This window comes from Esox lucius, chromosome 8, assembly GCF_011004845.1.
Source record: "Esox lucius isolate fEsoLuc1 chromosome 8, fEsoLuc1.pri, whole genome shotgun sequence".
NCBI classification, from domain to species: Eukaryota; Metazoa; Chordata; class Actinopteri; order Esociformes; family Esocidae; genus Esox; species Esox lucius.
The window spans coordinates 25,467,061-25,478,200 of NC_047576.1; the positions used below are offsets into that span (position 1 = coordinate 25,467,061).

The 11,140-nt window shown below is 39.5% G+C and overlaps 1 protein-coding gene across 2 annotated transcripts; it reads left to right on the forward strand.

Annotated features, from left to right (window-relative positions):
- The first annotated feature begins 6,421 nt into the window (after positions 1-6,421).
- On the forward strand, positions 6,422-11,049 carry ttr (transthyretin (prealbumin, amyloidosis type I)). Of its 2 annotated transcripts, none has more exons than XM_020049068.2 (4): positions 6,422-6,551; positions 9,950-10,092; positions 10,243-10,412; positions 10,876-11,049. In XM_020049068.2, the coding sequence occupies exons 1-4, from the start codon at positions 6,486-6,488 to the stop codon at positions 11,019-11,021; spliced, it is 525 nt and encodes a 174-aa protein (XP_019904627.1). In that variant the 5' UTR covers positions 6,422-6,485; the 3' UTR covers positions 11,022-11,049. The 2 variants fall into 2 exon arrangements, with proteins under 2 accessions (XP_019904627.1, XP_010870615.1); XM_010872313.4 differs by having other exon boundaries at positions 10,243-10,378.
- The last annotated feature ends 91 nt before the right edge of the window (positions 11,050-11,140 follow it).

Genomic DNA, 11,140 nt, shown 5'->3' on the forward strand with positions numbered 1-11,140 from the left:
GTATGAATTTGAATCAAGTCCACAGCTTGTTGAGTCTAGTTCATATGTTGTGCAGACTGAGTCTCTGGGCTATGAGCAAGAGCAGGGTTCTGATTTGCCATATCTGGGTGACCGCTCAGTATTCCAGAATCTAGAGGACGTGAACAACCTTAGTGTGGCATCAGAGGAAGAGGAAAGTCACCTGGTCACAGAGGTTTCCTCAAAGGGGAAGGTGGCAACAGAGTCAGCTTGCACCACGCAGGCAGAGGGCGAGTCAGGAAGTCAGTGTCAGGTCCAGGCTGAAGGGACAGGTGAGATAACAAACAAGGCTACAATCGAGGTAGTAAGTCAGGATTTAGGCAAGGCTTTGACAGGCGAGCTGGACATATGTGGGGCAACAGGTCAGATAGCTGCAGGTCATGGCCAGGCTGTTTTTGAAGTTGCAGGTGAGACTGAAGATGAGGCCACACAGGCTTCGGGTGAGTTGGAACAAGTCCCAAAGTCCTTTGCTTCATCTTTACGTAGGAAACTCAGGAAGGGCTCCAAAAAAGAACCCACTCCCAAGAGTCCCACACTGAAGTGCAAACAACAATGAGAGCTGCACATTCAGACATAAGGTGTTTTTGTATATATATGTTTTTCTGTTCATTGGTTTTTTATGGATTTGTTCAGCTTTACATGTTTGTATTAATAAGTTAGAGGTTTGTCAATCGTGATTTAACTTTTTTGTGGTATGTGGTCTTAATTCAGCCATAGCTCTCGAACACACCTACAGCGTCATTGCATTTTGATACAGTGCAATTAATTGTCATGCAGCATTTCGTTGCAGAGGGTTCTGAATGCATCAAATATGAAGCGGAATAGGCTGGGCGGAATCGGTCAGCGGTTGTATGTTGGGTTTTTGAAACACACATACCCAGATGATGCATACATGTGTGGATGTAGGTGTGATCCGGGCATTAATACAAAGCAAATGGGTGTTGGCTATATTAAAATAATAAACTATATTTGATTTAGAAATGTTAGAGGTTTGGTTCCTTGCTAATTAATAATGGTCAGTGCTCTTTGTAGTCATTCTAGCTATGTGATGATGTGTCCCAAACTTTTTATTTTTTCCTTATAGTGGACTAGGAATACTTTCTTGTCAAATGTAGGGTGGTTAAAGTGTCCTCATGGTTAAGGCATAATTTTTTACTTATGTGATTGGGCAATGGCAGGACGGAGGTGGGGCTGGTTTCTGAGACAGCGGGTCCCTTTGTGTAGCATGTCCATACCCGTCACCATCTCTGGTAGCTATCAGGCAAGAGGGTCCAAGACTATAGCTAATGACAACCTGTGAAGCTAGTGTCTACAATCTAGCTTGCTAGCCCGTTAGCAACAGAGCAGTAACGGTCTGGCGAGTGTGTCCAGTTGTTCCTCAGAAGCAAACATTTCTGTGCATGAAATGCAAGCGCTAGAGCTTGAACTGCTTTTACTGCGAAAGAGGTGAAGAACAACAAAAAAACAACTGAGAAGATAGGACGTTCATCTCTTGTCCTGCCTATGCGAACAGGAAAAACATTCAAAATGTTTCCAGATCTGCTGCAGAAAGAAGCAAAGCTAGCACAAAGCTTGGATTCTCAATAATTACTGCAATCATCACGGAGGTGTGCAGCTGGCATGTCCTGAAGTAGGAGTTTGTTGACTGTACCTTAATTGAAAAACAGGACAAAATTTGGGAGAGTTTGTGGAAGACGAGGCACTCCCTCTGACAGTAAACCTGATGCAACCATATGCAGGTAAGATATGCAAAATGTCTCAAGTGACTGCACACACATATTATGTAAAAGATTACATCAAAATAAACATTGTAGTAAGTTGCCTCACATAGGTGATCAGGTCCTAAGTATACAGTTAATACAGACCCAATCCCAAATCAAACATATGTAGGATACTGAGTGGATTTCACAGGTGTCCGCAATATGCTAATAGCTACATCTTGCCCTCATTCAAGGTGAAAGTTTCACTATATTAGTTTATTATTGTTTTATACAAATTAAATCCTCTCAGAACTCCACAACTGCATAAGGTGTAATGGTTGATTTAGACCGGAGCCACAGTACACCTCACAATGATGGAAACATTTATTTTATAAACATTTTCAGAGAGCTGCCTTTGGACCCATGCTGCAAGATGGAGGGTTCTGGGATGAGCCCTTGAAGTTGAGCCAGAGAAAGGAGAGAGCATTTTGAAGGCCTGCGTGCCTTTGTACCACTGAGAACTGCCAACAGAGTTATCAACACAGTTCACCCACCCCACACTGGTCAGCCACCCCACACTGGTCAGCCACCCCACACAGGACACCCACCCCACACTGGTCAGCCCCCCCACACAGGACACCCACCCCACACTGGTCAGCCACCCCACATTGGTCAGCCACCCCACACTGGACACCCACCCCACACTGGTCAGCCACCCCACACTGGACACCCATCCCACACTGGTCACCCACCCCACACTGGTAACCCACCCCACACTGGTCAGCCACCCCACACTGGACACCCATCCCACACTGGTCACCCACTCCTGATGGGAACGCGTGGCCAGGAGAGTGGAGACAGGAGTTGTAAGGGGACACCATCTGGCACATGTTCTCCTTTTCTGGGTGAAAACTGTTTATGAGTTGCACTCTTTAAAGACCCCAATAAAGACTTTATAATTAGTTATTTAATCGTTGTGTTGATTTTATCCGTCTGGTCTGAGCTGATTATAGGTTTAGTAAGCAATCATCAGCTCTAAAAGCAATCACCTTGCTGACCATAGCATGATAGCATACCTGGAAAAATCGATGGAAGAGTCTGAGTAACTATAAGTATAAGTAACTCTGTACAATATTTGATAATAATCTGAACAGGCAAAGACAGTATCCTCACAGATAGCTTACATACAAACTTGTTTACTAACTGATTCAGAACAGTAATATACAATCTAGCCTCTTTATTAGGTAAACTTGCTTGTTAACGCAAACAACGAATCATGTGGTTAAATTAAGAATGCAGACATGGTCAAAAGGTTTAGTTCAGGGATGTCACTTGACCTATTTTAGTGGGGCTTTAGGCCCCCTAAATTATTATTTAGCCACCTGAAATAAATAGTCAATATAATTTCTCAGTGATTTCTTTTTTTCGTCACATGTTCCATTGCATCTTAAACTTCTTACAAATTGTATAGACATTTTATAAAATCGTGTTCATTTGGCAGTGTGTTCGGTAGAGTGTTCAGTAGAGTGTGATGCTTTGAACGTAACTCGCTCATCTAAAGTGTGCTCTCTTATGTAAATAGTAGCCAACGTCTCCCTTACCATCGGCTGTTTCTAGTGGTCCGAGGAGTAAATCCACTCAAGTTCAAAATGTAAATGCACTGTAAATCAACAGTACATTTTGCTAGTCAATATACCTTTTCAGCTAGCTTACTAGCATTTTTTATAGAAATGTATGTAGGTTAAAACATTTTTTTGGATTTTAAAATGTTTCAAAATTGCTGTTGGATATGCCCGATAATAGGTTCTATGAAATTAGTAAAGGTAAATTCCTCAGTTTCAACAGAACACAGTAGCAAAATTGTAAGTGTTTCAGAGATGTATGTTTGTTTGTGTTTGAAGTTAACATATTTCAATATATTCTGTGCTGAGGAAGAGAGATCTAGTTATTTAATGTTTCTTTTTTTACTCAGTATGACTTTTAATGACTTCATTCTGAGATGAATAGGCTAATGACTAAATCTGTTTTGAAATGACTCTATAGGCATAGTTGACAAAAGTATTTTGGTATTTTGGCAGTTTCTGTGCTTTTGGTTGGTGCTGGATTTAGTGGACTTTTCTTTACTTGGATAGAATTTAAGTAATTAGATCAGTGTCTAACACAAACTATGAGACAGGTATACTTTTAGCCAACCTTGACCAAAAATAACTTGAAATACATGATGAAAATATGTTTAGGGGAGTATGCCCAGTTTGTCCCCCCAAACCGAGGCTTAGCCCCACTATCCAGTAATTTCTAGTGACGTTCCTGGTTTAGTTGTTGTTCGATGAAACATTACAATAGGGAAAAAACATGATCTAAACAACTTATACTGTGGTGTGATTGTTGCAATCAAGCTAGGCCACAAATAATCACTCTTTACCACACAGGGGTGCTGAATGCACAATGCAACTGACCTTGGAGGCAAAAGGCCTACCTGAGACTAGATAAGTGTAGCTAATAAACTGGCTATTGGGTGTATGTTCTGCCACAAGTTGTGGCTTTCATGGCCTGTGCCTCTCATAAGCATTATAAGAGATCATGTCTGTCATGACTCCCCTCTGGGCTCTGAAGAGAATCCTAAAACTGAAGAGACTTGCAGAGCAACTTTACACTCACCACTCCCCTTTCAAAAATGTACCTGAGTACTAATAATAATGTATGCCAAAATACTACCATTGCAATTTTATTTGTTTTTATTGCCCAGCAGAGTGAGACTTTGTTCTTGTCATTCACTGCAGTCGTTTTTGAAACCGTCTTGCTTGTAGTTAGTCACCTGAGGAGCCAACAAACAAAACAATAAAGTGAATAAATACATTTACATGGTTTCTCTACCAAATGATGTCTGCTCATTCTACCGGTAAAAGAAGGGAATTCTGTTTTTTACACATACTGCTTAGAGGTTAACCAAAAAGTTTTACTTCATGTTTTTCCCACCATATGTCGAACACTAAAGGTTTAAACAGTGTGACGCTGGTCTTTTTTGGAAAGAAAAACGGCCCATTGCACTTTCTTTCAAGATGGTGTTACACTGATGCCACCTACTGGTCCAGCAAGTAGGGTAACAAGGTACAGTTCAGCCAGTTGTAAAGGTATCGAGGTGCTGCAGAGTTTCAAATGATATCCTCGGATTATAGCTACATTTCATCAAGTCTTTATCAAGACAGAGGGCGCTATGTAGGTTAGTGACCTTGCAGAAGTGAAAAATATTTTGGAGGTGTGGTTAAAAGGTTTTGATACATAAGTATTTTTACAAGACACTGACTACTTCTATACATCCATTTTGTATTTGAAAAGATACAACGACTATAGGTTTAAAATGCAGATTTAATGTTAGGATATTTTTATTTGAGAATATTCGTGTTTTTATGTAACTTCATATAATGAGACTTATTCAAATAATCTCATGGCTGTATCTGCTGCCATAGGTGCCTCTATCAAATATTTACAAAATGGGTTGAATAGTTATGCAATCACCTTTTTAATGTTTAGCACTTTTTTTTAATTTATTATTCACTTTGACATTATGGACATTTTTGTGTGTCCAAATATTTGAATGGAACTTTATCTATGTTTTATTTACAGCTCCAGAAAAAATTAAGAGACCACTGCACCTTTTTCTTTCCATTCCAAAAATAGTCGAAAAGGAAGGTATTGAGTGAGGAACAGAAGGGTTAAAATTAAGAGACCAAATTGAATGCTTATGTTCCTCACTCAAAACTTTCCTTTCAAAACTTTGTTGGAAAGGAAAGAAAAACCTATGCAGTGGTCTCTTAATTTTTTCCAGAGCTGTACATCCAGTATCTATGTTTTTATCTACAGTATCTCTGCTAGATGAAACACAGAGATACCCCACCCCTCTTACCCTCTCATTGGCTGTTTTTTTAGGAGTAGCAGAATCAACTCTGGACACAATATGGAGTGAATACCTTTCAGGAGGTCCTCGCCAGTCAACTGTATTGAAATGGTGGAATCAATCAATGGCACTGCATGTGCACTCCATAATGAAAATAATAGGAATGTGTCCTCTATTCATCTCTGTGAAGTGACCACAACTACAAAAGGCCAATTGCTTAAACAAAATTAGTTTTTTTGTGATATTGCTACATTTGCAAGCATATTAAACATCCAAACCTGAGTCTTATACTGCATATTTCACAGTAGGTAGGCAAATTAGAGTACACAAAACCCTTAGCAATAGCAAACAATAGGGGACATATTTGAAAAGGACAATATTATAAAGAGTCAAGAGTTAACCAGGCCTGGGCATGATTCTTTTTTCAAATAAATTATTGAGGAAACAATCCGTCAATCTTTCAGAAAACAAATGACAGAGAATGCTAGATCTGATCAGGGAGAGTGTGTGTTTTGCAATTCTATCTCCAGGTTGATTAAGGTGACAGTTATATCCGCCGCTGAATTAGACCCATCCATTGTTTTTCCAGAATAATCTGTAATCTAAGACTGGCATGTACATTATCCTCTTATCCTTTACCTAATCCCATTTTTATAAATGGCCACAAAGCACGGTTTGTATGTGAGAGTTACTGATTCCTCATTATTGACTTAGTTCAACAGATGTAGGCACAGGCTCCCTTGTTCAGGCAGTAGGCAGGTGAGGGGGGGGAGAGGGGGTGAGGGTATAAAGGTACCAGATAAGGGTGTGTTACCTAATTCTATACCAGTCAGTCTGCCTGTGTCAGAGCCACCAAGCAGTCATCGCTCCAGATGGACAGATCTTTGCTCTGTGTGCTGCTAGCTACTGCGCTCCTGCTCTGTAGCTCCGCCCCAGTGGTGAGTATGTGTGTGGGCAAGTCTGTTTTTGTCAGGAGCAACAATGCCATTCAGTGCAGGGCCTGTTGCCAATACTTGTATAAGTTGCTGTTTTATTGTTCGTATACAGATGGAGAATACTGAATACGTCTAGTGTTTATCCTTGTGTTTTCTGCAGAACCTGAACATAGAAACCCTCAGACACTGTTATAACACCATGTGCGTTAGTGTGTGTAGAGAACACGCAGAGCAAACTTCCAGCGCAATGCACTGATTGAACCTCATCTTACTGGAACTTTCTTACTAATCTATTCTATATACAGTAGACTCAGAACTGTTCTGTTGTCTTTAATAGGGTAGTTAACCTGTTATAAATATGTAATTCACTCACAAGAGCACGGTGATTGCAACACCAGTGTTGTGAGTTTGATTCCCATAAGCATGAACTAATTGTAACCAACAATAAACAGCAGTGACAGCAACACTGTTCACAATTAGCCTGCCAGTAAGTGGAGTAATAAAAGCCCTGAGATCATTTCTTACAGAAGATGTTCTTACGTGAGCCTCTATCCTCATGTTTCTGTCCATTGTTCTGATCACATGCTTAGCCCATACGGAAAATAAATATATTTTAAATATATTTTTGAATACATTTGGAAAATATATTTCCGAACACATTTGGAAAATATATTCCTGAATACATTTGGTAAATATATGTCAAAATGTTTGAAATTGGCCGCTTAAATTTATTTGTAAAAAAGTTACTTTAGGCATTTTTGAAATGCATGTCTAAATCCATCGGAAAATCAGCAAGATGGTGTTTCGAACCTGCAACCTTATGAGCCACAGTCAGGAGAACTAACCACTACAGCAAACAGGATTAGGTTGATAAGAGAGGCAAGTAGTGGTATTACCAAGTTTACCTTAATGCATTAGACTATATTTGTGACTAAGATGAAATTTGGACCTGGAAAATGCAGTTTAATATGGGTTTCAAAATACATTTTGTAATGTATTTTCTATAATACATTACAATTGTAATGAGAGCATTGTTGACGGTGAAATACATTTGGACAAAACTGAAATGTATTTATACATTTTCAAATACATTTCAGAATAAAAGGTGAAATAAATTTTGATACATGAAATGTATTTTGAATTAAGTTAAATGTATTCGACATATATTCAGCATACATTCTACATACATTTTGCATTGCAAAAATATATTTAAAATACATTTATTTTCCGTATGGGAGTGGTTTTAGTGTTAGTTGCAGTTACTGGCAAAGACATCAGGTTAGTACATTAGTCAGGTTCAACTCATATGGGAGTGGCAGATCTCCCACAGATTCTCCCAAAGAGCAGTCAACATCATTTCTAAACCTCCTAAACTTAAGGTTGCAGATAGAAATGTGATTGGGGTCACAAACATCTAAGGACATGCAGCAATATACAATGCCAGTTTTTACTAGGAGTAAATATCAGAAAGTTGGTTTAAGGCCCTGTTGAGAATGTATGCATCCTCTACTGTAGGTTGGGCTAACAGCATGTGTTAAATGTAAATATATGTGAAAATAGAAATAGAAAGCAATGCAAATCATAGATAAAAAAATATAGAAACAATAAAGAATAATTGACGTAGTTTGTTAGCTATGGACCCTACAGTACAAGGAAAGTAATATCTAGTCATATCAAATATTTCTACTGTATTATAAGTTAAATGATCAGACATCGGCAGTTATTACGAGCAGTACTGTTGATCAGTTTGGGATAGAATGCTACACGGTCGATGACCTCACATCACCACTTGCTCGTGCGGTCCCACACCTGAACTTTGACCTTCTTGTCCACCAACAATCCTGGAAATTGTTTCAAATCAGAGTTGAAAATGCAGGTCTCACACTTTCCTCCCCCATTTTACATGGGAGTACTGGAACAGAATGTTCCTGTTATACCCCGCGTGGGTTTACCTAGCATTTTCTATTCTCGAAGTCCAAAGCTCAGACATTACAAAACGGCATGATGGTGTTAAATATCTTAAAGCGATTTCTTAGCACAAAGTCTTTTTCAATCTTTCATATTTCAAAGGATATGAGTGGAGTCTATATTCTAATTATTTTGTTTCACAACTGGTTTCATGTCTTGTGAAGCTGTAATCAGTTGGCTCTGTGTGCCAACTGGTTATGTTTTATAGACAATGGTCTAGTTGTGTGTACTATAGAAGGTTCATTTTCTTATGTTTATTATTAGCAATGTAATTAAGTGGAAGGAAATGAGTATGAGGAAGAACACAAGATGCACTCCAGGACTTAACATTGACAAAAAAATGTAAACCTCCCATTTTGGGCTGGATGTGTTGTTTTTTTTATATGTGCATAATGTATTAATAGTGATATTGATAAGAACGAGCCCAAATCAAGCACATAAATGACAACAAAAATTCTGAGACCCCTTTTGGTCCAACTGCACCACTTTTACAAGTGGCCAGAAATCACAGACAGCATCTTTAAATGGACTTTAGTAGGCAACATGCCGTCAAACTGAATTATTTGTCCATTGAAATGGAAGTAAAAGTAAACAAATCTGCAGACAACATTGTTACCTACCAAAAACAAATGTTCATTTAGTTGTTTTACCTGTCTCTGTAGTGAACACTGAAGAATGTACACTCCAATCACTGGCTTCTCCACTGGATGTTAAGGGGTGTTTATTTACTTACCAAATTCCTTAAGGAAATGTACAAGTAAGAAAAGCCCACAGTGTAACTGGAAAAGTACTCCACAGGTTTCTGAGCATTTCTCTCCCCACACTTGTTTTCCTATATTTTTGTAGTCAGAATGCAGTACAATACAGTATGTTACTTTTGTCATATCTGACCAGCAGTGATGTATTAGAGCAAGCTACTCGGTTCCTGTTTGAGTTGTTGTGTTATCATGGTTAGTGGTGCGATGTCTGTATTTCTGACCCTGTTGGCAGTGTTGTGTCTAGCATAGCTACGTGTTCCAATGCTTGGTGCCAACTGATAACCAAAGCTGTCTGTCTGGTATTAAGTGTTTATATTTGTGTGGTCAGTCTGTCTAGTTTCCAGGATGTCCGGTTTAGTATCTCTTTGCAAACTCGGAATGCCACGCTTCTTTTGGACCCATGTTGTCCAAAAGGCAGAAAACATTTTGCCAAAATAAAGGCAGACACACCTGTGGGATTAGTTAAAGGTAGGATGCCTTAGTGGACAGTAAGAACCACATGCCAAGGGAGGTGGGTGTAATGGCATGTTTGGGAATATGTTGCCCCCACAGAAAGTATTCCCAAATCTATTTTTCACAACAATTCATCAGTGTTAAATACGGTGGGTATTGTGAAACTGTTCATGAATCGTATTATCGTTATCATACTGGCTTTGGTTGTGGTTTGTGGGTCAGGACAGACATGGCGAGTCAGATGCTCACTGCCCATTGATGGTGAAGATTTTGGACGCAGTGAAGGGCATACCGGCAGGCTCCGTGGCTCTGAAAGTCTCCCGACAAGACGCTAATGGAATGACCTGGGCACAGGTGGCTAGTGGGTATGTATGCACAAGGATGCTCTATCTACAGTAGTGTGTATATACGATTCTGGACATGAGTTGTTCATAATTTATAACATACAGTATATTAACACACCAAACAAATGATATTATTTAGAATATTTTTCAACCAACTGCATCCTCCCTCAGAGTGACAGACGTGACGGGTGAGGTGCATAATCTGATCTCAGAGCAGGACTTTCAGTCGGGGGTGTACCGTGTGGAGTTTGACACTAAGGCCTACTGGAAGTCTCAGGGAACCACACCATTCCATCAGACAGCAGAAGTGAGAACCCTCAACACAACATTCTCAATATTATGTAGGTTTTGTAGCACGAATATCAGTTTCTGTAAAGCTATGTAAGCATTCAGATTGATCTTACTATGGTGTCCCGTCTCCATTTTAATTAGAATTTACAGCTGAATATTGTGAAGAAATTCATAAAAAAAGTATTGTAGAAATACACATCTAGTACTACACAGAAGAGAAAACAAACCATGTAAACATTCGGACCCAGTAAAAATCATTAAATTGTTGGTATGAGGGAAAATAATTGAAAAAGTAACAACATAAACCACAAACCTGCAATGTGATTAAATTCCTTGAAACAGCACACTGTCTTTGACCTGCATCAAAGGCTTTTGCTGGCCACTCTACCGTGATGTTTGTTCTCTGTGGAGTTCACAGAGCAAGTTGGCCAAAAGTCATCTGCTTTCCTTGATGTTTGGCGCGGGCCTGATTTAACAGAAGTATAAACTGATGTACCCTGTGTTTGTAAACAGGTGGTGTTCGAGGCTCACGCAGAGGGCCATCGTCACTACACCCTGGCTCTGCTGCTGAGTCCCTTCTCATACACTACTACAGCAGTCGTGATGAATGCCCACGAGTGACACTCACACCAGCACACATACCCACCGGAACAAGCTAACCAATTAAAGAGCTGTTAAATGACTAAACTGAGTTGTTTGTTTAACGTACACTGCCACACATCCTAACATTAACCGATGGGCTAACCGGGCAGGCTACTTGGTTGTCCTGTGATAACAG

Coding starts and splice junctions, on each gene's coding strand:
- ttr (XM_020049068.2), top strand. CDS start 6,486: ATGGACAGATCTTTGCTCTGTGTGCTGCTAGCTACTGCGCTCCTGCTC. Junction 6,552..9,949: donor TCTGTAGCTCCGCCCCAGTG/GTGAGTATGTGT, acceptor TTTGTGGGTCAG/GACAGACATGGCGAGTCAGA. Junction 10,413..10,875: donor CACAACATTCTCAATATTAT/GTAGGTTTTGTA, acceptor GTTTGTAAACAG/GTGGTGTTCGAGGCTCACGC.